Consider the following 27,868-nt stretch of genomic DNA (forward strand, 5'->3'; position numbering starts at 1 on the left):
TAACAGGACAGCTTTGTTTAGCCTGATTTTAATCATCCCATGAGTGAGATCCTGTAGCATGCATTATTTGTGTCTGGCTTCTGAGATGCACCACAAGACTGCTGTGTTGGATCTCGAGTAGTCATTCTACATTGTTCAATGGTATGAAATGCACACGAGTATATACAACGTACCACTCTATTGTTGATGGGTGTGTGTCCAGGTAGTTTAGTTTCTAGTCTGGAGGTGCTATTAACAGTGTTGCACACTAGTACACGTTGAGTACTGGAATCTGAAAATCTAACAACCCAAATGCTCCGGAAACGCAATGCTTTGAAGGGCTGATGCTCACCAAGGTTTAGGTTTTCAGAATCCCACCTAAGGATGCTTGCTCAGGACAGTCTCTACCAATGGTCCTAAATCCAGAAAACTGAAGTCTGTAAACACTTCCGTCTTGTGCATGTCTCGCAGAGAGTACCCACCCGTGTGTCTGGGGTGAGCGCCCGAAACATTTCTGCTGGTTCTCTACCTGGAAGTGAACATGCTGTGTCAGAGGGCAGCATGGATATATTCTGGCCAGCCGCGTGGGCGCTCATCCTCGGAGCTCCTCTGTGGAAAAGGCACTGTTTCCCCTTCTATACCCAATAGCATTTGAGCCACCTACAAGTTCTCTGCAAGTCCTGGACAATCAAAGATTGCCTCACTTATTACTTCAAGTATTGTTTTGGAAGATGCGGCATCCTGAGCAAATGCCCTTTGACCGATATCATTTAATTTATCTTCCAATCCTCTTGTTATTCAAAGGTATATCTAGCCAGCTGTAGAGCTGTGGATCTGACAACTTGCATTACGGAGCTAACAGAATTCAAATGAAATCAGGGAAGATCCGCACTGCAAATTTTCCATCACAACATTTTTAAACGTTCGAGATAGAATGTGGTCATTTGGTTTGGATCCCAGTTAGTTAGCTCCGGTGAGGTTAAACGTTTTTCCAGCATACAGTTTAACCTGTATGCTTCTCTCTCTCTCTTTAATTTCCCATCCATCCCCAGCCCTGTTCAAATGCCTTCCTGCTCTTCACTGTGTCCCATCCTCCACCACTGGAGTGTTCTCAGTGTCCCAGAACACAGGCTGTCAGCTGCTGAAGCGACTCACAAGGCACACTGCGTCTGGCCCTCCTCCCTCCAGGATAGCCAGATCTCTTCCGGAGCAATAAACCTCACATGTCGACCTCTCTGCTCACTGTCACAGTCGCTGTGTGACATAATGACTTCCCCAGTGAGCTTCCTGTGTGCTTGAGGTTCTTAAAGATCTGTGCCTGGGAGGAAGTTTCCCTCCTGCTCAGGGACCTGGAGGAGGAGAGGGTGTGTGGGGCAGCCGTAAATCAGGTAAGGGGGGAGCCCTGACTTGTTTATTCTGCTAAGAGTTTTATGTGAAGGAGTCAGCAAGGGACCTGTTTGCTTGATTCATGGCCAATCTGCAGAGCCATCACTTTGGGTAGAGCCAATCCACCTTTCTCAGTGGGTTGGCATGAGCTGGGGCCTTGTAGGATCTGAGGCATTCCACAATATTGAAGCCTTCATCTTCTCTGTCCATCTGGACCAGAATTGTATCTTTCCAAGATGTGAGACCTCCAAACTGTGGGGAGTTCTTCTCACAGTGTTAAAAGAGCCCCCTCCTTAGCCCCACCCCTCCAAGTTCCTTCTGTTAGCAGAGAATGGTCAGCAGCTGTGCCGGTGAGCCAGGCCTTGGTGGGGAAGCTCCACACAGAAGGACCACCATAGAGCAGCTGTCAGGTCTTGGGCTGGTGTTAGCAATCAAGACCAAGGCTGGACTGAATGTCCTATAGTAAATTATGGTTTATTCACACGAGGGAATGTTAGACTATTAAAATGTTTTCAAAAGAACTCTTATAACACTGAATAGTTTTTTTTGATATAAAGTAAGTTCAAAGGAAGTCATATGTACATCACATAAAGAATATTAAAATGTCTCCTGATTGCATGAAAGACTGACTGGAAATGTTGTCAAGTAGTAACTGACTGTGCAGAAGAAGCTAGGTGTGAGAGCCCTAGGAAGCTTCTATCTGACCTTCAGAGGGGACAGCTTGGGACGGTGGCCTTTGACCAGCATTCAAAGGCTACCAGTATGGTTGTTATTAGTGGAACTGTCCTGTTTCTTTCTGACAGTGACAGCCCAACTCACTGCAGAATGAGACCTTTTTATGTTGAAAGGTTTAGTGTCAAACATGGCAGATTTAGCACCTGGCAAGCAGAAGGTGGAAAGTGATTGCCACAGTTTCTGGTGGACCCACTCTGTGCTCACCCTCAGCTGCTGTTTCCTGACCAGAGGTTTCGATGGCATGAGCTGCAAAGCTTTGCCCAGGCCTATCATGTGAACCCGAGAGAAAGAGCTTCTGAGTCACTGTGAGTTTGTTTTATAGTGACAGGAATATGACGGTGGCTGACTGGGCATTGGCAGGCCAGGCCTCCAATCAGTTGGTAGTGGGAAACCCCCTGACAAGAAGGGAACAGTTGGACATTGGACCAAATTTTTCCATGCGTTAGGTGGACTGTGTCCAGCTGGTATGCCACACTCCCCCAAGCTATAGACACAGAAAAACAATACAAGCAGTCTCTATACAAAAACATTGTTTTTAACAAGACAAACCCAGTTAATCCATTAAAGCCTGGGGCACAGGTGAGATTGAGCTAAATGTAACTGAGTCCCTGATTAAGAAACAATGGCACCTTGCTAGTACAGTTATGTCCAGTGGTATCCTTGGGAGCAGGGTATCTTGGGCAGATGGCCTGCTGGGCGGCTCAACATGCAGGGGAAACTTTTCTCTCCAGGGTCAGCGCTGGTCTGGCATCACATGTTCTTGAGGTCCTTAAAGACTACGTGGGCTGCATTCCGTCCAGCCGCTCCCATGACGCCTCCTCCTGGAACCAAAGCTCTGCTCAGAAGCCCATCAGAATGAGACAGGGCAGGACTCACAGACAGAAGCCTCAATTTGGAACAACTGCCAAACTGCCTGGGCTCCTTGCAGCTTCTGCACACAGCTGGGTGGGGGGAACAGGCAGGCTGTGGCCACACTGGTCTCTTGTCACACACTCCTGCCAGCCTCCCTGCCTCAACAGGGAGGCACTTGGCAGTTTTTCAGGTAAAGCTGACGTGTAAGAATCAGGAGTGGGCAGGAGGCTCGGCTCTTTACGGGAGCCTCACCCACATCCCAGAGAAGGCGTCATCGCCAGGAGATGACAACCACAGTGAAGTCATCTAGGCTTGGAGTTGGTACAGCAAAGAATTTCAAGGTTAAGGAACATGACTGATCCTCTCTGGTCTCAAAGATGGGTGACCAAGTAAGGATTGTGAGCCTCTCACAGCCTTTGGAGGAGCTGCCTCCACCCTCCATCAGAATGTGTCCCTACACCTAGGTGGGAGGAGCTGTTTACTAAAAGTGGAGGGTTGTGGCAGCCTGGCAGAGGTACTGCTGTGTGCTCTCCCTGTGCAGAGGCTTTGGAACACAGATGGCTTTCCACATTCTCCTCTGTAGGCAAGCTTAGGACAGACACTCACCCACAAGCCCTTACAGCCCACACAGAATGTAGGTCACTCACCAGGATGGGCTCCACTTCCACAGAGGTACAGGCCCTGCACAGGGCATCTATAGTCAGAGTGTTGGGGCACCGGACGGGCAAAGTAGAGCTGGTCCAGGGACATGGCACCATGGAATATGTTCTGTGATGGCAGGGTTACAGGGTTCCGGTCATTAGTATAAGAATGCAATGGAGAGGCAGTGTTCCAGGGTTCCAGCCGTTAGTGTAGGAGTGCAATGGAGAGGCAGGATTCTGGGGTTCCAGCTGTTAGTGTAGGAGTGCAATGGGTTTTGCCACCATGGCTGACTCTTCCTCTCCCTATTCTAATCCAGATCCTCCTGCTTCCTGGATAGTTCCCTGGGTTCTTAACTCAGGGTGAGAGAGGAGAGGGACATGTCCTGGACTGCAGGTGAAACTCCCAGGGGTATTTCATAGAGAAGAAAGAGGAATAGGGGTGTCTATAGAGTGTAGGAAAGTTGAGTGTAAGAAAAGGGGGAACCCTGGGGGCTTGTTGTGGACCACTAACTCCCAGTCTGTTAGGAAGACAGGCTGACTTGCTGTGTTGGCACAGGCTTGGGGAGCCACCATCTCAGTCTGGCCTTGAGCATTCCCACCCCCACACCTGTCCCATGGGCATCACACTGCCAGCAGCAGACATGGTACAGTGGGAGCTGGTTCTGTTCACTGGCCCAGGTCAGACTGGCCCAGAAAGACAGTGGGTGTCCTGAACAAGAAGACCAGAATCTGCTAGGTGTCACCATAGGCTGTCCCTCTTACTGCCCCCCTCATCCGGTTCCCATGTGAACTTCTTCCTCAAGCCATCCTGCCTTCATGACTTCCATTTTGTCCTTAGCCTCTGGGGTTCAACCTTCATGTCATGTCCACCCTCCAGGTCATTCTGTCACCAACACTTCTGAACCATCCCAGCCTCAGACTGACCATCCACTCAGTCTTGGAAGCCCCTCCCACTGCCTGGCTTTTTGCCTTCTGTCTAGATCTGTGCTGTTGAAGCAAAAATGAGCAGAGCCATGTATACAATTTTAGATTTGCTAGGAGCTGCATTTAAAAAGTAAACGGCAGATTAGTGACATTTATGTCAATAGTGTATTTTAGTTAGTCTAATAGATTTCAAATCTGATTGTTTTGGCACATAATGTCATGGTTTAACATAATGGTGTCACTTGTGTCCCTGTTGGCTTCCCCACTGATGTGCATCACAGACCACTCAGCTCACTATGGCTCAGTAGTTCCTGTGGCCAGAGACTGCAGGGCTGGAGCTGCCTCAGCTTGAAACACCAGACTCCTCATGGGCTCCCTGACTCCCCACAGGGCTCCTAGACTCATCACTCTGAGGCTCCCAGGCTCCCAGGCAGGCTTCTGACCCCCATTTTCCTTTATCTGGGAAACCAAAGCTTACTGCAAGGTTCTGCTTCCTCAGGGAGGGAGCTCTCTTTAGAAAAGGCTGCTGGGAAAGGCAAGGCAGGCTTCCCACAGAGCTACAGGCCTAGGGATCTTTTTGAGTGGTACCTGTGAATCTGTGTCCTCTCTCTTCTGGCCTACTCAGCCAGAGGCTCCACCACTTCCTATTGAAGGCTGGGTAAAGCCCAAAGGGGCCATCCAGGGAGGGCAGGTAGGAAGACAGTGGTATGAGGCCCCTACGCATACACTCACCCCTCCAGGAAGCCCAAAGATTCTCTCTAGGTCCCGCGGGGTGAGGATATCTCTGGCCAGCACAGATCTCTTGAAGCCGGGGGCATAGGCCTCGATACAGTCAAACACTGGAGCCCAGGAAAAGCATCGGGAAGAGGGGGACAATAATGTTATACAACTCATAAATTTAGTAAAAATCTATTAAATTATATGAGGCAGTAGTTTATTTTATCCCATGCAAATTATATAACAGCAAGTAAAAAACAAAATGAAAAATGGCCCATACGCAAATAAATGCTTTATCTAAAAGGCCTGTAGCCAGGCCAGCCTCACTCCCTCATCTCTTACCCTGACCTAAACACGGTGCTACCTGTCTCCTCGGGAAGACGAGAAGTAGTTTTCTTCTCGATGCTTGCCCAGATGCTTGCCCACACTGTTTCTTTTGCTTGAAATATTCTTTGCCTTCGGGCCTACCCCCATTCATCGTTGAAAACCCAGTTCAGTGCTTCCTTCCTTGGGTCCTCTCCTGTCTCTGGCTCATGGTTTTCTCCTTTTGGTCCATAAAGTACAATGTGATCTGCTCCCTCGTTGGCCTCTTCAGCTGGACTGTGAGAAACTAGAGGGCAAGAGCAGAGTCTCCTGCTTTATAAAAAATGCTATGTGCTAGTGTATGTGTGTGTGTGGGGGGGATGAGTGTGTGTATGTGTGTGAGTATATGTATGTGTATCTGTGTGAGTGTGTGTTTGTGTGTGACTGTATTGTGTGTGTATCTGTGTGTTAATATGTGAGTTTGTGTGTGTGACTGTGTACGTGTGTATGTATGTATGAGTATGTATCTCTGTGTGTGAATGTGTGTGTGTGTACGTGTGTGTATGTGTGTATCTGTGTATGAGTGTGTGTATCTGTGTGTGTGTGAGCATGTGTGTGTATATGAGTATGTATATCTGTGAGTGTATGAGTTTGTGTGTGTGAGTGTATTGTGTGTGTATGCATTGTATGTATCTCTGTGTGTGTGAATGTGTATGTGTACATGTGAATGTGTATGTATCTGTGTGTGTGTGTGTGTGTTCCAGTGCATGTGTAGAGAGGTCAGACGCCACAACTTTAGAAGTTGGATTTCTCCCTCCACTCTCTGTTACACTATTAAAATCATGTCGTCGGGCCTGTACAACATGTGCCTTCATCCACTGAGCCATCTCTCTTGCCTGGGATGCTGCCCTTTTGGCTGTCTTAACCTAGTGCCTGACCACAGCCAATATTCACCATGCTGATATGAGGTTTCCTTGGGCACATCTCTTCCCTTGAGACATGCAGTCTCACAGTCGCACAGCGTTTAGTTGGAGTGAGGCTGTGGGGAGCAGGGAGCATGCCCAGTGGATCCCATGACTGGGTATCACCCTGCAGAACAACCTGCATTACCTCCTTACCTTTGTCTGCATAGGTGTCTTTCTCCTGCTCATCCCAGACCTTGCCTCCTGCCAGGGTGTAGGGTGTATACTGAGTGAAGAGGGAGACAACATGGCAGCCTGGTGGAGCCAGAGTGGGGTCCAGTGATGAAGGGATGCAGAGTTCAATCATAGGCCTGTGATGTCAGGGGGAGCAGAGAGGGTTATGACTGAGGAGAAGAACTCAGGGTCATTCTGAGGTGACAGGAGATAAATGAAGGCCCTCAAAGACCTGGTCTGACTATCACAGTGAAGCCATGGTGGTTAGCATAGTCCAGACCACCTCTGTGGTATTCCCTGAGACCGGGAGCCCAGCCCCCAGCCAGGGTTCTGGTCCTTTCTCACTAGTTCAGAGGTGTGGCCCTGTCTTGTCTTTCTTCCTCACAGACCTGTGTTCTAACCTGGGCTCCCCAGCTCAAATGCCAGACAGTGAGAATCGTGGAGGGGTCAGCCCTGAGTCACTGGTTCTCAAGTGGTCATGGTCCAACCACACCTGCCCCTCTCCTCCTGGCCCAGGGACCCTATCTGGAATGAACTGGCAAAGTAGAGCATCTAGACTTATTCAAGCAGCACAGTATGGTGCCCCATGTCTAGCCTACCACCTTTGCCTATCACTAACACCTTTCTACCTGCCTCATAAGACCCTCAGATCTCTAGATACGTTTGGCCCTCCATGCCTGGGGCCTCTGCGGATTGTCCAACCACAGATTGAAAATATAAAGAATGAAGACTATATTTGGTGAACATGCTGACCCCCCTTGGCATCATCCTATAAACAATGCCGCATGACAACCATTTACCCAGCGTTCATGTGAGTGTGAATTTAAGTCATCCAGCGATGACCGGTGGTCTACCAGAAGATGTGAGGTGACTAAACGCAGGCTCTGCCATTTTACAAAAGGGACCCGAGTGTCACCAATTTTGGTAACCATGGACTGGGGGATGCTGGAACCATCCCCACAGATCCAGACGCATGGGGCGTCGTTCATGGCCATGTGAAATACCCCTTCTCAGACTGGCATCCCTCAGCTGCACTTCTCCCCTCACCTTAGATATCTGCCAGCCTCTCCTGTCATCATCCAAGCCCTGGTGCCTAACATCTCTCAACACCCCCCCCCCCCAGACCTCTTCCTTCCTCATAATTTTCCACTTGCTCCCCTTCCTCTCACACACCATTTTCTGCCTAACAGCAAACCCTACCCTCGTTTTTAAAATACTTTTAACACATGCTCAGCACCCGCACACTCTCCCCCTCCCCCCACCTTCTGCTGCCTGGACTCAGGTCTCAGCCACTGTCCCGTTGCCCTCAGATTCGGCATCCAGTAATCAATTGTATCGGGTATCCCCTCTTTGTCCACACTGGACAGGGAGGTCTTTTTAAAGGAAAAGCTGGGCTTTCTTGGAGTGAAAGCCAGGCCTTGTCTTGGAGTGGGCAATGCCTGGCCCGCTGCTGGGGCTTGGTGCCCTCCACACTAGCCTGCTCTTTCTGTCCCAGTACAGCAGCACACCCCTGCCTCAGGGCTTTTCTCTTGGTGTTCTTCCTTGGACATTCACACAACCTGTCTTGCTTCCTCCAAGTCCCTGCTCAGATGTCACATCATGGGGTGGGGCGGGGCTTCTCTTTCAGAAGGCAGACCTCCGCCCACCCACCTTTTTTTTTTCTCCTCAGTACCTATTACTGGTGCACATGATTGGCTGGTTTTTAGCTAGTGGAGGGCCCGCACAGAGTGGAGATTTTATAGGTCTTTCTTGCTGCTCTGTGTCTGAGCTGACAAAGAGTAGGCGTCAGTCACATGAGCAATCTCACGTCTCTCCTTCATCTTATGCTGTGCGTTCTATGCACCAGAATTATCATAAACTTGGTGTCTGATTTGCACCCCAGGCCCCACAACCCCTGCCTGGTGTAGAGCCTGACACAGAGTAGGATCACAGGGAATGTCTGTTGAACGACATAGAGGATGAAGGTCATAGCGCTGCCCGCCGTCTCCTACAGCGGCGGTACAGCTGGGATGGAGGTTGGATGAAGGAGCCCCTCAGACATACCTTAAGGGCTAAGTGAGCATGCCTTCTGTGGTCACTGAATCTGAGAACCACTTCTCCTGCCCAGGAAGTACTTCTTCCTCTACTCATTCTGAGTGCTGTTCTCAGGACTGTCCCCCACTAGCCTGGGACACTCCCAGCATGCCCCCCTGTGGTGGTTTGAATAAGTTTGGCCCCCATAGATTCATGCATTTCAATATGCTTGGTCCATGGAAGTGGCATTATTAAGAGGTGTGGCCTTGTTGGAGGAAGCATGTCACTGTGTAGGTGGGCTCTGAGAATTCCTAGTGTTAAAGCCCTGCCCAGTGCTGAAGTGCTGACCCTCCCCCACCTGGCTGCCTGCAGAAGACAGCCTCCTCCTGGCTGCCTTTGGATCAAGATATAGAACTCTTGGTTCCTTCTCCAACAATGTGTCTGCCGGGACACTGCCATGCTTCCCACCATGATAATGGACTGAACCTCTGAAACTGTAAGCCAGCCCCAATTAAAGGTTTGCCTTTATGAGTGGCCGTGGTCATGTTGTCCCTTCACAGCAATGAAAGCCAACCTAAGACACTCCCTCTTCATCTCCACTGCTCTGGTGTTCAGATTTCTTGTCTGAGATAACTTTTGTGTTCTTGAAACATGGATAGACACTGGCAGATTTATTCTGGGACACTGAAGGTTTAGTGCCAGGTAGAAGAGGCTCAGAACACAGAGATCACAAAGGCCAGGTCTCACCTACCTTTGGGAAGGCAGGCCGCCCTTGGCGTCCTCAAAGGCCTGGTGGAGAAGCAGGGTGTCTTCGCAGTTCAGGTGGATGGAACACTGATGATGAGCTTGGGGCTGGTCCCTGGGAGCACTGGGGGCTGCCTGGAAGTTTGGTAGCCTGTCCACAGCCACTGAGGAGCCAAATGGTCAGGTCACATAAGGGCACCAGCCTTGCAGGGTCCTCCCTCAATAATCAGGACCTGCTTGTCCAGAAGTCTCAAAGTATGACAAGCTGGGAACAAGCTGGGGTCAGGGCAGGAGAGGACGGGGTGGCTGGGGTTCTCCTGATTTAGAGATTCCCATGCAAATGTGTCAAAAGGCAGATGCAATCAGACATCTCTTACCATTGATCTTGGTGACAGGAGACTGGGTGTCCAGCTGGGAGATTCTCTTCACAAAGGCCCCAGGAAGCCACTCCTAGAGGATGAGACTTCTGTGAACAGCCTGCGGTAGCTAAGGGGTTCAGACCAGCCCTCCAACCTCTGTCCGAAGACATCCTCTTCTTCCTTCAGAGCCAGCCTCACACTCCTCCTCTGTGAGAGCTTCCCAGAGCCCTCCCAATCTAGGCTGAGCCTGTCTTCTTTGCACTTGGCCCACTGTCCTGGCTGGGAGTAGTTCTCTCCATGTCCTGCTAGGGACAGGGATTGACATTTGTATGCATCTTACTCCTGCTGGTCATGGCAGTTGCTGCTTCAGAATTGCTTCCCAATGTGCACCGAGAGCTGTTGGATTTCGTTACTAGAAATATTCAGAGACATTAAGTAGCGCTTTGCCCCCAAGAGCAGGCCTACATATGGATGGGACTGCATGCATTATCTTATCTTTCGGGACAGGAAGGTATGGCCAATTGCAATGTTCCGAAGTCCTGAGCCCTTCCCGGATGCAAACCCACAACCTCCACCCAACTCACACCCACAGACCCTGGACTGGCTGTGAACAGGATTCAGACGATGTCAGCAAGTAAGATGAGTCCAGGTCAAACAATGGAGCCTGCTGAGCCTGCTGGTTGTTGCCTTCTGCCAGGCCTGAGAACATGCTGGAACCCCTGTATCAGGCTGAGGCAACACATGAGTCCCCCACTCTGTCTTTCCTCAGAGTCTATCCTGGACCAGCCACAGCCAGCCAGTTCCCAGATGACTGAGTCCAGTCAAGACCAGCAGAGCCACTGCCACTGCAGGTGACACACATGTCCCCGCAGCTGAACCAGCCAAGAGCAACAGATTTCTCTGTCTATGAGAGAAGGTCTTAGCTGCCCAGAAGTTTTATTACTGTGCTAAACAACAAAACAAAACAAAAACCTCCCAAACCTCCATTCTCAGCATTAATATTGCAATAGATCACTGGCAGACGGTAGAATCCAAGTTGGCAGGGGGAGAAATCCAAATCTCGGTAGTAGAAAAGTGGTAAGAATTATAAGCCAGACCTGGGCCCTGGCACGGGCTTGGCCTATTGCCAGCTGTGTGGTCTCTGTCTCCTCACCTCTGCAGACCTTCCCATAATCCATGAGACTTCTCTACTGTTTGTAAGCTGCTGGCTTTCTCAGATAAGCCTAGGTTCTCAGATTGTCCAGCCAGGTGTAATCTCCCCACACCACATTCCAAGGCCTGTATGGCAGACATCTTACCTATCCCCTGACCTGTCTCACCTGTGGTGTTAGCTCTAAGAAGGTGACCTGTGGTGATGCACAGGACAAGACGACTCTGCTCCTGATCTCCACTCCATCCTGCAGTGTGACGCCTTGAACACGGCCTTCACTGTTCACCTGCACCTTAGCCACAGTCTGGAGCCCCAAAAGGAGACCGACGAACCCCACCCCCAGAAGGAAGTCAGGTTGAGAATAGTGAGTGTGGCTCCTAGGCACCCATACTTCTTCACCCCCAACCTGTCCCCCAAGCCAGAGGCTTCTCAGGGGTGCACTGATGCAACCCGCCCACCATGGAGTACAGCCCTCCGTGGTTTTGTGACTGGTGGACTTGAGAAGTTGACCGACTTCAGAACTGAGAGCCTGGATTCTGGGCTTCACTTTGTGAACTCAGGCAACTCAGGCGTCTCTCCAAATCTGAGGGTGCTCCACCCTCCACCCTGCATCCAGGCCAATAGTCAGGGTTGGGGAAGGGGGCGCATACCTTTTCTGTGAAGATACTTGCTCCATGTGTAGTAGCTGAGCTTGCAATGGCATCAGAGAGGGCACCCATGCCACCCTGGACGTAGCTCCAGGCGCCCTGCATCCCCTCCAGGCTGCCCATCACATGATGCAGCAGCACATACCTGAGGGCAGGGCACAGAGCACCGAGGGCTGAGGCAAAGTCCCATCTCAGTTTCAGAAGCAAATAGCCTTTTCTGTTCTGGACCTTCAACTCCTTCCCAGTCCAGCCTTTTCCCTGAGCCTCGCATGAGCTCAGTGCCCTGCCTTCCCATGCCACAGTCTTTCCCTGTGCATACATGTGACACAGGACTCCAGCATCCGTGTGCCACAAGCACGCCAAGCACCAGCCTGTGCCTCACTCCTATAGGCATCTCCACATGTGTGCTTCTGGCACACATGTTAACCCAGAACCATCACCATTCTCTGAGCTGGTTGTTTTCAGTGTCCCCACAAAAACAAAGGACACTTTCAATGTTCCACCAGAAACCCTGGCATTGACCTTGACCCTGCAGATGCTCAGATGCCCTGACTAACTGCCTCTCTCTTCTCTCTCTCTCACGCAGCCAGACCAGGGCCACCGATCCTACTCAGAGCTTGTCTTGCAGGTCACCTTGGTGGAGCCGGAGCCTTGGTCTCAGAGCCCAAATGCTAACATCCTCCTTTGTTTCAGAGCCTCCGCTGCCTGAGGGGACAGGCCAGTGTCATCAGGTGGTGCCCATGGCTCCTGTCTGGTGTCAGCCCAGTCCTCCCCTCTCACTGCACCTCCCTGCTAAGCTGTCCCTTTGGTTGCTGGAATGAAGCGTTTGCCCATGCCACTCCAGCCTCTGCACCTGCTGGGCTGCCAGCCTGGAACCTCTTCCTCCCTCATCTTTTTTTCATCAAGCCTCTTCTCTTTCCCTCATTTCAGACCAAACATTTCCTGTTGCAGGCCTTTTGTTACAGCAGGGCAGCTTTCTCTGCTGGCCCACCAGCAGTACACTTTCCGATAATCTCTGCTTGCTCCAGGTCTCTGTCCTGTGAGGACTTCTGGTCCATGGACTCCTGTATCTCCAGCACCCAGCACCCAGCACCCAGCACCCAGCACCCAGCACCCAGCACCCAGCACTGGCGAGTGATCATCAGCAGTAGCTAAGTGAAACAATGGGTTTCTAAAAGGCGTGTTTTACAAGCTGGCCAGTAGCTCAGCTTCCCTGAGACCCAAGAGAAAAGGACAGGAGGCCCCAGATCCACATCGGCTGGCTAGTCAACAGCTTGGCGGAGTGCAGCAAATGCTGTCCTAGCTTCTTCTCTATGGCCCTGGGGACTTCGGGACTGGCTTGACCTCAATTGAAAAGCCACTTCCTAGGGGTGCTTTCATCCTGAGAGATAAGCCACACTGACAGCTCTAGTTGCATCTTAGAAACACTCTTGGTGGCCCCTTTTCATCTCTACACCCATGCACACACATACACATGCATACACACATGCACATATACACATGCACACACATACACACTCATACACACATACACACTCACACACACATGCACACACACACACACACTCACACACACATGCACACACATACACACCCACACACACATGCATACACATACACACTCACACACACATGCACACAAATACACATTCACACACACATGCACACACATACACACTCACACACACATGCACACACATACTCTCTCTCTCTCTCTCTCTCTCTCTCACACACACACACACACACACACACACACACACCCTTCCACTCCTATTCTTATACAAGAGGCCAATGAGTTCAAAACACAGCCACAGCCCTCACTGTCTGGCTGCTCCTCTCCTGTTGGGCTGTAGGTGCACAGGTCCTCACAGAGAAGGGCATTTCTCAGCCCTTCAGAGAGAGAGAGAGAGAGAGAGAGAGAGAGAGAGAGAGAGAGAGAGACAGAGACAGAGACAGAGACGGAGAGAGATGGAGAGAGACAGAGAGAGACAGAGAGAAGAGAGAAGAACCAGGAGGAGGACAGAAGGAATTCTGGGGTTCAGACAGCATGTGCTAGAAGTCAGACCTGCCTCTTACTACCCATGTGATCTGGGCAGGACCCTTCTCTGAAGTCCAGTTTTCAGATGTGACTCTTACTATCCATGTGATCTGGGCAGGACCCTTCTCTGAAGTCCAGTTTTCAGATGTGACTCTTACTACCCACGTGACTCTGGAAAGGACCCTTTTCTGAAGTCGGGTTTTCAGCTCTGCCTCTTGGGGAGTTTATCCAACGTGCATGCTATGCTGATCTTCACGCCCCTGTGCTAGAGAAGCTCTGCCATTTGGCAGTCCGCGAGCTTCCTCTCATTAGGAAGTATGCTCTCCTTCAGCAGCGTCCCCCTGGCCCCTACTCACCCACTCCCCGGAGTGTAAGGACTCGTCATTGCTCCAATCACAGCGTCTGTTGCCAGAGTTGCCTTCAGAGGCTCAGACTCAAACCATTGGTCCAGCACCTGAAGAGCAAAGCCCCAGACAGGCTCAAGGGCCTGGGTGGCAGGAAAGAATCCCTAGGCCACCATCTGGCCGCACTCACCTTGGAAATAGGGGCTGTTAGGACTTCGTAGTACTGGGGGAGCTGGGCTCCCAGGGTGTGCCCTGGAAGAGAAGTACAGCATCAAGTGAGACAGGCTTTGAGGAGACCATTCCATCCCTAGGAAAGAACAGGAAGGGTCGCTTGGTGGCAATGGTGTGACACTCAAAGGCAGTGGTGTGTGCTTACAAGGCTCTGGGCCCCCTTTTAAACACATTCAGCTCCGAGCCCGTTTCTTTGTAAGACGGGGGATGTGTTTCACACGCTATTGTAAGGATTAAATATAACAGAAAAGATGCGTGACTTTGTGGGCACTAGTTATATTTTAGCAAAAGGACTGGGCTCATGGGTTTTGGCCACTGTGACCCCTCTGTATACCTTTGCAGTTATCAACAGTACTTGCTTAATAAATATTAACATAATGAATTTATAACAATTGATATTGTTATTGCATGAGGCTCCCGGGACTGGTAATCTGAAAAGGAGTGTCTGCTTTTGGTACTGGCGACAATGTTGACTTGCTGTCTCCATTTCCAGATGCGGTAACCACCCAACACAGCTGGCAGACCTGCTCTAACCTCGACTCTGGGCTTATCCATGCATCTCACTAGCCAACGGAATATTTATAAATGTGTCACAAATGGAGACTCGTAACTGGCCTGGGCAGCAGAAGTTGGCCCCTGAGCATCTCCACTGATGTGAGAAGGACATGCCAGTGTATCGTGGCGATTCCACACGTAGGTCGAGACACTGAGAGCAGAGAGGGCACCACGCTGGTTCTCCTCAGCCACAAACATGTGCACAAGCCCGACTGGACCTGCTGATCCCGCCAGCATCCGCTGACTACAAACAACCAGGGAAATGAGTGCTGGTTTTTAGATGCCAAAGGAGTTTTGTGGGGTTTCTTTTTCTTGTGGCCACAGCTAACTGATTCAGTATTTTTCTAGGATATGGGAATTTGTCTGTGTACCCTAAGGGTAGAAAATGACAGCGGATTTGATCAGGGCCCCCGGAAGACCTCACTAATTGATCACAGACCTTTTAATATTTTCTTGAGTCTAAATTTAGCATTCTTCCTCATGAGGAGGCAGCTCTTGAAATTTTTCTGGATCTTATATCATGATCTAGCTGTGGCTGTGGCAAGGCGCTTCACACAGGCTTTGATCTGCTTCACATATTGAATTCCAATAGCCTCAAGTGAAGGCTCCAGTGGGATGTACCCTTTCTTCTCTGCACTTCTCAAAGACGCATGCCCAGAGGTCACTGTCTCAGGAGAGAACCCCTGGCCAGTTGGGGACAGGGCCCCTTCCTTCTCTTAGAAATGATCCTTAAGGACCCGCACACCTCCTGTGAGTTCATACCTCAGGGCCTCATCAAGGCCAGTGTCTCATCTCCCACTACCCCATGGCCAGTGACAACACACACCCTGGTACTGGTATTCCCTCTGGGCGGCGGTTGGCATAAGGTATGCCCCTGTCAGGCTGGTGTCTGAACACTTGGTCCCCAGTTGTTGGCGCTGTTTGTTGGAGGGCTTATGGAACCTTTACGAGGTGGAGCCTTGCTGGAGGAAGTGCGTCACTGCAAGTGGGCTCTAGGAGCTTATAGGCCCTGTCTCCTTTCAGTTTGCAGACTCTAGTTCCTGCATGTGGATGGACTCTGGTCAGTGAGCTTCCGGCTCCAGCTGCCTGCTGCCACACTGTCTTTGCCATTATGGACGCTAACCCTCTGAAACCTTATGTTAAAATAAATGCTTCCCTTCTTTAGTCACTTGGTCACTGTGGTATTTTACTGAACTGACACAAGGTAACTAACGTACTCTGCAGTTTCCTCCTTTAATCCCCGTTTTGGTTGCCTTGGGGTCACCTTTCTAAGTAATCACAACCCTTGGTCTTGGGCTCTGTTTCTAGGGTAGCATAGGCTGAAACTCTCCAGGGGAGTGCCCGGCAGCCTCTGTGGGCAATGGCCTATTAGCTGTGGTGGCTTCCTTGGAGCTTGGGCTTAGGTCTAGAAATCTAGAAAGCAGGCTTGTTTCCACGAAGGTCACTCCCCACCCCCTGATTCTTCTACTTTAGACTTACCTGCCTTCAGCAGGGGCCTCAGGGTGGACAGTGCCCTGAGCCTCTGCAGCAGGGAGCCATGTTGGAAGGCTGCTATGTCCACTGGAGCTGCATCCAGCAGGGGGTCAATGGCTAGCACCAAGCGTTTCATGAACTCCTCGTATCTAGGAAAGGCCTGCAACAGAGCTTACATGTTAGCATGCCACAGCCCAGCATCTCACAGGATACTGTCCTCGTGCCTGGGTGATAGGAACACCAATGGAAGTTGCTACCTTAAGTTCTTATTGATTCTTATGCTGGGACGTTGAATTTCAGCCCAGCTATATATATGAATAAACTCAGGAAATTGTGGCATTACATATCGTTCTGTAGTAAAGAACTTTTAAACTTTTATTATCGCTAATAATAAAGTTTTACCTAGACCAGGCATGCAAAATGACGGCTTTCAAGCACAAAAGAATTGACTGAGGTCTTTAGGTCCCATGGGAAATGGGCCCATCCGTCCTACTATAGCAAGTAGGGCCACACGCACTGGGACAAGGGGTCCTCAGCACACTACATCAGATGCTCATGACACTGAGGGGGTGGGAGGTGAGAGGACAGTTCCACTCAACAGTCAGCACTATGATCTCCATTGGAGTGTCCCACGGGCACAGGTATTAGAACAGTTTGGGATGAGGTGATGCTGTTTGGGAGAGGCTGAAGAACCTCTGAGACATGGGAGCGGTTCGGTGGGATGTAGGGCTTGCAGGTAAGCTCTGAGGGATACAGGCTGGCTCTGCTTCCACAGAGCCCTCTGTTCCTAACAGCTGAGGAGAAATAACCAGCACCTGACACGCCTGCTGCCGAGCTGCTCCCGTCATACCTTCCTGCCATCACGAACCGTTCCTTCTTAAACAACAAGCCAAACAAGTCCTTCTTCCTCTAAGCTACTTCTAGTTTATTCTCTGTCACAGCTACGAGAATAGTAGCTAACACGGCCAGGCTTAGGATGCTCTGGGTAAAGGGGTGAGTACTTCATGCCTGTGGCTGTCCAGGTCTGTGACTGTCCAGGCCTGTGGCTGTCCAGCCTTTGCCCAATCTTTTGCTAGATTTGCACACCAGAAAGCAAGTGCATTGAATGCATAAACCTAGGTTTTTTTTTATACGCATGTCTCCACTGAGATAGTATTTGGTGGCACTCCTACAGCCGGCATCCAGGCTGGCACAAGAACGGCCATCTTAGACTATTTCCTCAACTGCAGAACCCACCATACCAAGCCCATTACATCACCCGTTGACTCATCTGGACAAAGCTAGTGAACGTGTTCCTGCACTAGATCTGCAGGAAGCAGCAGGCATTCTCCATATGGTGTGTGTTCTGGGAAGCAGATTTGCACACCACCACGGACGCTTTCTTGCTTTGGTTGTCATGGATTGATGTCAAACTGAAAGAACATTTTCCTGCCCTAAGTTCTTCTTGTGGTCTTTCGTGGGCTTTGGGATGGGTAACATGTGGGGTTCTGAGCAAAAGCAGAGGGATAATGCATTCCAGGGATTTCGTTATGAAACTCAGCATGCCAGCAGTCTCAGATGAACACCAGCAGCTCCAGGAGTCCCAGTGTCTACTGCTTTTAAGCGCTGTCCACCAATTCTGGTGAGAGTCCCTAAGGTCAAAGGCTAGCATGGGCAGAGCTGTCCAGGGAAAGCGGCCTGTTTCAGCTACAGCCTTGGCATCCACGTCATCTCAAGCGCCTGCTCTGGGCTGCTGAGGGGAGGTTTCAGTCTCTGTCCACCTTCCCTACCTGGGCATCCTTCCGTGAGAACTGAGAGATTTGCTTCTGGTTTTCAGCCATGTCTGTGCCCAGCAGAAGGGACCTGGGCAGCTTGCTCAGTGTACCCTCTTCCAGCATGGGAGTGAAGGAGTAGGGATTTCTCAGATGAAGTTTCAGCCCATGTTTCTGCAGAACACACAAAGCACAGACATTTTAGGGATCCGTGTTTCTGCTCTAGACCTTCCTCCATTTCTGTTTGTGAGACCAGTTAGGTATGTTTGTCTTTGGTCCTGAGATGTACAGAACTGGTTCCTATCCTTTTATCGGAGGTTATAAATAACCCTCTTGTCCAGAGACCCAGTGACAGACCAATAAAACCAAGACGCACAGTGTCACACCGAGCATACCGATATCGTAACACGTCCTCACCTGTCCACCCTACAATTACTTCATCAGAAAGGTTTCTCTACAGTCACTACTACACTACAAGTCTAGAGAGTCACGTAAGTTCAAAGAGTTGAAAAATTTGTACCCACATCACTTTAGAAGGCAATCTGTATTTCAAAGCCACACCTCTGTGACTCCCTAGCCCGGAGACCCATATCTATAGCTGTCTCCCATTACTTCAGAAGGCAGTAAGCGAACTTTAAAAATAAACACCAAAGCAACAATTATGCGAAAATACGTATGTAAAAGGTGGATATATTAGTCATTTAATTTTTATATTATTTGCATGGCAATCTACTTTACTACTGTCACGTTAAGTGGACATCTCCTTCATACATTTAAAGTTGGCTTTGTTTCTCTAGAGCTTCCTCACCCCACGTTGACTTCTCCAACGGGCCAGCGACACAACAGAGACTGGGCTGACATCAGCTGGACGGACTATGGCCGCTTTCTGGACATTTCTTTGTCCGGATCCATGGCCTGCTCTCTCATTGTATGTCTCTGCTCAGATGCTTATCAGCAAGCCCTACCCGGCACCGACCGACCACCCTGGCCTGCTCTCTGTTCTTTATCCAAAGAAGAACAAAGCCCTTGTCACCACATGGTTAATTATATGTACATTTTGTCTCCATCTCCTTGAGGTGGGGACACTGTCTGCTTTGCTGCTGGTGCATCCCTCACACGGGCATGGCACAGTCACTATGTGTGGTAGGGAAGCACGTGGAAAGATGACCTTACCAATATTCCAGGAGCCGCCCAAACCACAGGCATTCCAGCATACACCATCACCTGGGCACAGAGTTCAGAGAGCAGAATCCAGATGTAGGTAGGGACTGGCCTGGGGAACTTTCAGCTTGTTTTAATCTAGTTTTTTTTTTGTTGTTGTTTTGGTTTTTTTTTTGGGGGGGGGGGAGTTGGTTGTTTTGTTTTGTTTTTTGAGACAGGGTTTCTCTGTGTAGTCCTGGCTGTCCTGGAACTCACTCTGTAGACCAGGCTGGCCTCGAACTCAGAAATCCGCCTGCCTCTGCTTCCCAAGTGCTGGGATTAAAGGCATGCATCACCACTGCCCGGCACTCAGCTTGTTTTAAAACATTAAAGTTGAGAAACCTATATTACAGATTGGAGAAACTTCTACCTTGGGCCCTCTTTTTAAAATTTAACTTTATGTATAGAGGTATTTTGCCTGTGTGTGTGTGTGTGTGTATGTGTGTGTGTGTGTGTGTGTGTGTGTGTGTGTGTGTGTGATTATGTGCCAGGTGCCTATGGATGTCAGAAGACCGCATCAGAAGCTCTGAAAACAGAGTTACAGATTGGGGTGAGCAGTCGTGTGGATGCTGGGATTTGAAGCCAAGACCTCTACAAGAGCAGGAAGCGCTCTTAACTAAAGTGTGGAGATAGCTCTCCAGCCCCTGCCTTGGTTCCTCCTAATCTGATGCACTAACTGCAGGGGCTATCCTCAGCTCCTCCCTTTGCCTCACCACTGACATCTCTAACACTGCTAAGTCAGCTCTGTACAAAGTGTACACGCCTCCCCAGCCCCATGCCCTCGGCACAGACTGCCATCTTGTGGTCCACTGAGCAGCTGCCTCTGGTATCTGGCCTTCCACGCCATCTCCAACATGGCCAGGGGACTAACCTACAAACTTCTGCTTTCTGACTGGACACCTCTTCTGGCTTCTCACTGTTCCTGGATGAAATATAGTCCTAGCGTGAGCTGCTCCTGCCCCATTCCCCACACCCTCTGTAGTGGGATGCTCTGGCCACAGGAGCTTTCTGCTCGTACTTGCTTTGGCCTGCTTACTTCCATTTTCCTCTGACCAGAGCGCTCTCTCTCTCTCTCTCTCTCTCTCTCTCTCTCTCTTGGATGTATATGTGGCTAGAGCACATTAGCTCGTGTGTCATCCCTTCGAGGAGTTCCTGTCACCAGGGGAGTGTGGAACTTCGCTCCTTCCTATCCCACTGTCTTCTGGTTTTTCTTTCTGTCACCTGCCTCCACTTAATGTTCCCTTACTGTGTCTCAGATTCCCCACTGTACCTGTCCCCAGGCTTGTTCTGGGCCTGGTACAAAGCAGATACTCAGGGAACATGGATTGAGTAAACTAGTCGATAAGCAGCCTAGAGGAAGCTGAGTTATTTCAAATGTAACTAATTGAACATGGGTGATTTTTTTTAAAATGGATTCTAGGACTTCTAAATGGTACCTTTGTCATTCCCGACTTTTCAATTAGGATAAGGAGGAAGAGGAAGAGAATGTTAAACTGAGGTTGTTCAGGGTACACAGTTAGCCTTGAGTTACAACAGAAGCAGAGCCTCCCTCTGCTCACCCCAAGTCTCAGCAAGCACAGCCATTTCAGGTGGAGAGGGACAGGGAGGACCAGAGGCATCTCAGCCCTGAGAGAATGCTGTGAAAGGCTGCGCTGGGTCGCACAACTATGAAAACAGGCTTCTGAGCAAGGCCTTTGGTAATCCCCATTTCCCCAGTAGTACCTAGGTCATTCCTCGGTAAAGCAGGAGTGGGAGGAGCCTGGATGGAAGAGACCTAGAAGATTCCCCAGGGATGGGAAGGAAGCGAGGCTGCTTCTGCCCCTCCATAGATCTGCCACCATAAACTGTAACCCTATTAATACAAATTCCTTCAGCTATAGTAGGATACAGACTGAAGACTCTGGACCACTTAACCCCAGGCTTTGGCTAAGTTCTATCCAGTTCAGCTCTCTCTCTCTCTCTCTCTCTCTCTCTCTCTCTCTCTCTCTCTCTCATAATTTCTACATTTGGGCTTCTCTTATCACCTGGTTCATAGACTCTGGTACTTGATTCTATATGACAGTGGTTCTCATTCTTCCCAAAGCAACCTGAACCACTATATTAGAGCGAAGCATTTTAGAAACAGACAGTGCCTGCCTGGTCTCTTCATTTCATGCAGGACCTATGCAGTAAAGGAGGCTCCATGGCTGCTTTTTTTCCAAGACAGGAGACAGCCAAGTTGGCCTCAGGACTGAGATGGTTGAGTTGAGGAGAAGGAGGAAGAGGAGAAGAAGGAGGAGGAGGGAGAGGAGAAGAAGGAGGAGGAGGAAGAGGAGGAGGAGGAGGAGGAAGAGGAGGAGGAGGAGGAGGAAGAGGAGGAGGAGGAGGAGGAGAAAGGGCCTGCCAGTGGGCAGAGGTGAGCAGACGGGAGAGAAGGACAAAAGGCAGGGAAAGGATCCTTCCAGATGTCCCAGATTCCAGAAGAGGCCCCGGTCCCCTGAGACAAGTGTCTCAGGGAGTCTGCTATGAAAGTCTGAACTGGGTGAAGGAAGGAAGTCTCTTTTTAGCCAAGATCTCCACACACAAGATCATGTTCAGGGCCATCTCCCTCTGACTTGAATACATTGCCTCTGAGTTTCTTTCTGTGTCTGTTTTAAGATTCTTTTATCTTTGAGACCATGAATGGACTCTGCCCACAGTGGCACAGTTTCCTGGTCACGCTATCAATGGTGGCAGATGCCAAAGTTTAAGAAGAGCAGCTTTGTAAACCTGGGTGCTGAGGCTGCATGTGGGTGCTTTATGAAAACCAGATAAGATACTAGGAGGCAAAGGGAGCTAGAGAGGGGTTGGAAGCCCCTGCCCAAGGCATTAGATAGGTGCTGGCATGCAGACTGAAAGTCTGATGGTAAAGCAGCAGCAGCAGCAGCAGCAGCAGCAACAACAACAACAACAACAACTCTCATCTTTCAAGAGACCTGTTTCTTATTTGAGATTTGCCAGATCTTAAAGTACAGGATGGCTGAGACAAAATCAAGCTATGGCATGCAGAGGAACAGGTGTGGATTAGACAGAGCTTGGAAGAGAAGAGAGACCTCAAGCAGGAAGGTGCTTGGGGCATGGACATGATGCCTCCCTCCCAGGCCAGGAAGAAGGAGTCAGCCCCACCCTCTACCAACCACCAGGCCAAGATGGGCAATCTACCTTCAGCTCCAGGTCTGTGTAAATTTGTGGCCTCAGTAGGCTGAGGAGATAGGATGCTCGAGAGAACTTGAATCCTGGAACAAAATCAGAGGGACTAGTCATCCCCGATCACCCCTGCCTCCCCCCATCCCCTTCTCAGGGCTCACCAGGAATGATCTCCTCAGTAACAGCTGCACCCCCGATCACATGGCGCCTCTCAAAGACTGCGGTGTTCACCCCCAGCCTCTGGAGGTACGCTGCCTGGGAGGACACAGGATCCTTTCTTGATCCCTTGGGATTGACCAAGGAGCCTCACTGCAGGGGCTGCATGAAACCCTTGGTTGTGATGTCTATATGTCCTTTCAGACCTGGTGTGCCTACATCTCCCCCTCAACTTCCCAGCTGAAGATGATTTTTCTTCCTTTAGGGGAGACCTGGGGGACACATACTGCATCCTGTCTACTCTGCCCTGGGTGTCCCTCCTTCCTCTCAGGCTGGAGCAAGCCCTGTACATCCACTGGGACACATCAACAACAGTATGGTGGGGCTGAGGACAGTAGGTCTGGGTCTCCAGGTTCAGTTTCTCATCCTCATCTGGTTCCTGCTGGTCCACACGCCTCAGTTCCCTCACGTGTAAAGGCAGGGCTTATGATTACAGTTCTGACCTCCTCAGCATCACAGGGCTGGTGAGGGTTACCTTAGCTCAGTGCTTCTCCACTTTCCTAATGCTGCTGCCCTTTAATACAGGTCCTCGTGTTGTGGTGACCTCAACCATAAAGTTATTCCATTGCTACTTCATAACTGTAATTCTGCTACTATTATGAATCGTAATGTAAATATCTGATACACACGATATCTGATATGCGACCCCCAAAGGGGTCATCACCCACACGTTGAGAATTGCTGCCTTAGCCACTCTCTAGTGAGTACTTAAAATATGCTTTATTGAGTATGCTTTGACACCTGTGGCCCATGCAATAAAGGGACTCTGTGGCTTCAGCAAAACTTTATTTGAGGGAAATGACTGATGCAGGGTTTCTCTGGCATTTAGTGAGAAATTAAATTAAGCTAGTTTAGGCCTACAGCCCTGGAGAGAGAGAGAGAGAGAGAGAGAGAGAGAGAGAGAGAGAGAGAGAGAGAGAAAGTGTGCGTGCACGCGTGTGCACGTGTGCGTGTGTGAACATGCATGCACATACGTGTGTCTTTGTACCACTGATATCTTTGTGGCAATAAAGATGGTGAAATTCCTAAGTCACCTTTTGCAAAGGTCACTTGGTAACTACTGTATGGGGTGTCGCTAGCCCACCATGCTAGGAACAGTTTTTGTGCTACCCTCTACTTTACAGATGGGAAACTGAAGTTCAGTGAGGGTAACAGCTTGCCTCAGGCTCCCAGAGCTCTGAGCAGAGGAGTTGGGAATCTAGTCTCCAGATACACTGTATTGAGAATAGACAGGAGCGGGCCTGGTAATCTGGCCTGGCACAAAGAGGGAAGCCATGCTGCTCTCTTAAGCAACAGAAACGACTTCATAGAAGAACATCTGCCAAGCAGGCTGCTCTGAGACCATGGGAATGGGGCAAGCACTGAGCAGGTCCACTGCACAGCGGTATCTGTGCACAAAGGGCATCTCTGACCATCTCCACTCCAGGCAAGCTTTGAGATTCCCAGGTCATCTTCATATGCTGACAATATATAATCTGGAGCAAAGCCTTCTTTATTAGACTCTATATTAGGTTCTTTCCAACAGTTTCTTCCTTGGGAAGTGCAAACTGCCTGGCTGTGAGAGACCCTTCTCACTCTAGGCTCTAACTTGTCCCCCTTGCCAGTGAGTGACATTTTCTAAACCTCAGACCCTCCCACAGGCCATGAGGACCACATAGCTTGGGGAAAGGACAAGGAAGTAGTCCATGATGTCCCCTCTACCTGGCCCTGGATCAACACTAGATGCATGGACAGACTGCCCTTTCCTTTGTTCCTGTGGCCTCTGTCCTGCTTGCTTTTTCAAATCCTTCCCTTTGCTGCTGGGAGCCACTTGCTCAGGGGGCACTGAAGTAAGACCAAAGAGGTACTCACAGCCACCAGCCCGTTGTGTCCTGCAATGAGACAAGAGAGAAAAGTCTTATTAAATACATGTTCTTTAAGCGTTGAGTCCCCATTTCTAACCCCAGACCCCAGGTATCTTCTCCTCTGTCCTATATTTGGATTCAGCATCTCAGGGGGAGTCAGGAAGCCTACTCCGGGTTTGTTGGCCTTGGCTTGGAAGAAGCTCTGTTTCTTGCTTCAAGGTCAGGGAGAAGTTACTGGACTTCTGACTTTAGAGGGAGCCAGTATGGAAGTATCATGGTCTGAGTTTACATGGCTGGGGAGACTTTGAAGGTATGTGTGGGCAGGCACTGAGAGCCATTCACTGGAACAGCTGCTGTCACACAGCTTGTTTGACCCAAGGTGGCTGGAACCAGGCGCAATAGTGTCTCTGTCAGTCCCCAGTGCTCCAACAAGGACATGGGAATAGTTCAGAACTTTAAAAAATGAGATGAGTAACACACAGGGCTTCAGGTGTGCACCAGTGATGAAGCAGGCTCTGTCCTGCAGGTTGATGTGCACCAGTAACAAAGCAGGCTTTGTCCTGCAAGGTGTGTGCACCAGTAACAAAGCAGGCTTTGTCCTGCAAGGTGTGTGCACCAGTAACAAAGCAGGCTCTGTCCTGCAGGTTGCGGGTGTTGTGTTGGGACCCGATTTCTTACAATTTCCCAGTGATTTCTGTGCAAGTGGCTTCAGGGCTACACTGAGTGCAAGGCCGCAGGCTGTGCCTTGCTCACGGGGACAGGTCGGCTGTTGGTAGAGAATCATTCACAGGCCATGAGGGTGTCAGCCAGCTTTGGGGCCCCTGGTCATTTTTCTCATTAGTGACAGATGCCACTCTTATCTTTCAGATGTCAGTAGATGACTGTGATCTCTCAGCGTCCACCTGGACCCAGTGTGGGCTCAAATCAAATGTTCAACTCTTATCTGACAAATGTCCACAAGCAGGGAGCAGCCGTGACCCCTGTGATGAATTTCTCCATGCCCGAGTTGCTTTTGTTTTAAATTTCCCACATGGAGACGTCCAGAGTTTTAGAGGTCACTGAGCCAGCTTCTCAGCCATTAATGGAGTCTCTGAAACTGGATTTCTCAAGCCCTTTGCTCACTGTTCACAAGAATAAATGTATTTTACACCATGACCTAGCATACGCCCGACTAACAAATGTTTCACAGGCCCAAAGCTCCATGCCCCAGCAGTAACCCATCCTGTGGTGAGTTTATATGATGACCTATGTCATACAGTGGTTCTCAGCTTTCCTGATACTGCGATCCTTTCACACCTCATTGTGGTGACCTCCAACAATGAAACTATTTTTGTTGTTACGTCATAACTGTAATTTTGCTACTGTTATGAATCACAATGTAAACATCTGATATGCGGGACAGCTGATATGTGACCCCTGTGAAAGGGTCATTTGAGTCACAACCCTCAGGTTGGGAAACCCTATGTGGTTTTATTTTTAAAATGTTATAAATTTTTCATAAGAAAGTTTAGGAAAAACTGCTTGTTGGACCTGCCCTTGGTGTGAACCTACAGTCGGAGAAGCCGTTCTCTGAATAGACACATAACTTCAAGGCAGGCAGCCCGGATGTCACCTGGCTTGACCCTCAGAGAGGCATCTACCAGTGGCTGCCTTGAAGTTCTTCATATGTAAGGCAGAGAGTAATATGCATGTAATATATATATCCTTCATATATAATGTGGAGCCTTGTGGTGTTGAGGGAGGAGACTTAGCATTGTCTGGAGAAGCACTCAGCCCCATGCAAGGCCGGAACAAACATGGTAGCTATCTGGCTTGTCACTGGTGGCTCATTAATCTTGAAAAACTAGTAAAGTTTCCTTGGTAACTGGTCTCAGTTCAGCCATGAATGAATGACAAAGAGCCTTCTAGTGACAAAACAATCCCCCAAAGTCCAGTCTCCAAGTCCTGACTGACTCTCCTGTGGCTTCTGGTGGCCTGTCCCCTTCTGCTGCAGGACCTGCTAATCCCCAGGCTTCAGGGGAATGCCCACTCTGCAGGGGACAGCCCTTAAATGCAGCTTGCTGACTTGGGCTGCAATCCTTTTCACACAGTGGAATGTTGGGTTGGCTGTGTTTTCAATGGAAAAAAAACTTGGCATTTAAATCAAGAGCTCTGTATATTTGGTTTGTAAAAACTGTGTGAGACATATCTTTATTTTAGTATCGATAATAAACAAGTCTGTGTATAATAAACATTCATGTGTGCACAAATTGGGAGAGGGTGGCTCTCAGTAGTAGACACAAGAAGAAGCCAAACCAGGCCCACATTTACTTAAAGCTGTGTGATGCATCTCACGGAAGTGTGAACCTGTTATATCATCTATGTAAGCGCCCAGCTGGGAATAAATGCCTTCGGGCCCCAAAAGTGTGAACAGGAAGGCCCTGGTGTGGAGCAGCCTGGCCCTAGGCTATGCTTCAGCCCATTACCCAGCAGACACCAGTGCTGTGAGCCTGAGAGCCAGCAAGATGTTGCAGGACCACCGCTATAGCAGGTATCTGTGTCTGAGGGAAGCCATGGAGATGACGCCCTTTGCGGATACGCGTTAAGGTGTCTCAGAACCCCCAACCACTTTTTCTCTTTATGAAACAACTCTGGCTTCCTCTTCCAACTGATGACCTCAGAAGTGAGATGCGTACCAGAACTCAGGGCTCAGAGTGAGAGCTCATTTGTCTACAGTCGGGGGTGGGGGGGTGGGGGGGTGGTGTCTTTGCTCCCGCATATGGTCCTGGAAGGAACTCACTCATTTTGCAGGAGATACAGGGAAACTTACTTAGTCACTCCTTGTCATTCTGGATAGATAGGTTTAAACCCAGAAGGCAAGAGCCGTTCTAGACCTCACAGTGCACCGAAGTGGAATCAGAACCAAGAAATCCTGTCTCCCAGACCAGAGAGGACTTCCATCATAGGCCCTGCTCACTGGAACTCCCGGCCAGGTTGTGTACACAGCAGAGGCTCCCTGTAGGCCCGTGGGCAGGACGCTGCCTTCCCTCCCTGAGCTCTGGCTCTGCCTTCTTTAGCTTTACCTGCTCCTATCACCACGGCATCGTACTCGGGCTTCAGGCGCCCGTTGGCTCCCGACTGAGCTCGTTTCCAAGCAGGGCAGGGAGAGGAGTGCAAGGCCCTGATGAGACCTCGGCCGCGGGCAGCCATTTCTGCCTCCAGCAATTTGCTTGCAGTCAGCTTTCCAGAGGCTCAGGCAAGGGGAGGGGTTAGGAGTGGCGGTCCTGTGTCAGCCTTGGCCTTGGGCCACGATTTCTCGGGTCTGCGCTTCTGCGGCTCTGAGTTTGCGCAGACTAGTCTTTAAAGGGGGCGTGTGGGCTAAGATTGGCAGTCTGGGTTCCCTCCAGGACTCCAGCGAGCAGGGATCAAAGAGAGAACAATTAACTAGGTTCTCCGGGGCCCACTAGTGGGCTAGAGGGGGAGGGG

General features: G+C 50.0%; 1 protein-coding gene across 2 annotated transcripts; it reads right to left on the bottom strand.

The window, feature by feature from the left end:
* Positions 1–2,613: 2,613 nt before the first annotated feature.
* On the bottom strand, positions 2,614–27,827 carry Pyroxd2 (pyridine nucleotide-disulphide oxidoreductase domain 2). 2 transcript variants are annotated; one of them, XM_076921589.1, is made up of 16 exons: positions 27,466–27,827; positions 24,411–24,430; positions 22,505–22,628; positions 22,359–22,432; positions 17,997–18,152; positions 16,234–16,387; positions 14,159–14,220; positions 13,981–14,078; positions 11,590–11,731; positions 11,109–11,243; positions 9,808–9,880; positions 9,438–9,594; positions 6,656–6,810; positions 5,250–5,356; positions 3,600–3,720; positions 2,614–2,921 (listed from the first exon to the last, which is right to left on the bottom strand). In XM_076921589.1, the coding sequence occupies exons 1-16, from the start codon at positions 27,590–27,592 to the stop codon at positions 2,851–2,853; spliced, it is 1,776 nt and encodes a 591-aa protein (XP_076777704.1). In that variant the 5' UTR covers positions 27,593–27,827; the 3' UTR covers positions 2,614–2,850. The 2 variants fall into 2 exon arrangements, with proteins under 2 accessions (XP_076777704.1, XP_034346553.1); XM_034490662.2 differs by having other exon boundaries at positions 22,505–22,598; positions 27,466–27,824.
* Positions 27,828–27,868: the final 41 nt, after the last annotated feature.

Source organism: Arvicanthis niloticus, chromosome 1 (assembly GCF_011762505.2).
Source record: "Arvicanthis niloticus isolate mArvNil1 chromosome 1, mArvNil1.pat.X, whole genome shotgun sequence".
Taxonomy (NCBI): domain Eukaryota; kingdom Metazoa; phylum Chordata; class Mammalia; order Rodentia; family Muridae; genus Arvicanthis; species Arvicanthis niloticus.

Excerpts from the sequence above, each read along its gene's own strand:
- Pyroxd2 (XM_076921589.1), bottom strand. The coding sequence starts at position 27,592 with ATGGCTGCCCGCGGCCGAGGTCTCATCAGGGCCTTGCACTCCTCTCCC. Across the intron at positions 14,079-14,158 it reads TAACAGCCCCTATTTCCAAG|GTGCTGGACCAATGGTTTGA; the intron begins GTGAGTGCGGCC and ends TTTGCTCTTCAG. Across the intron at positions 9,881-11,108 it reads TCTTAGAGCTAACACCACAG|GAGTGGCTTCCTGGGGCCTT; the intron begins GTGAGACAGGTC and ends CTCATCCTCTAG.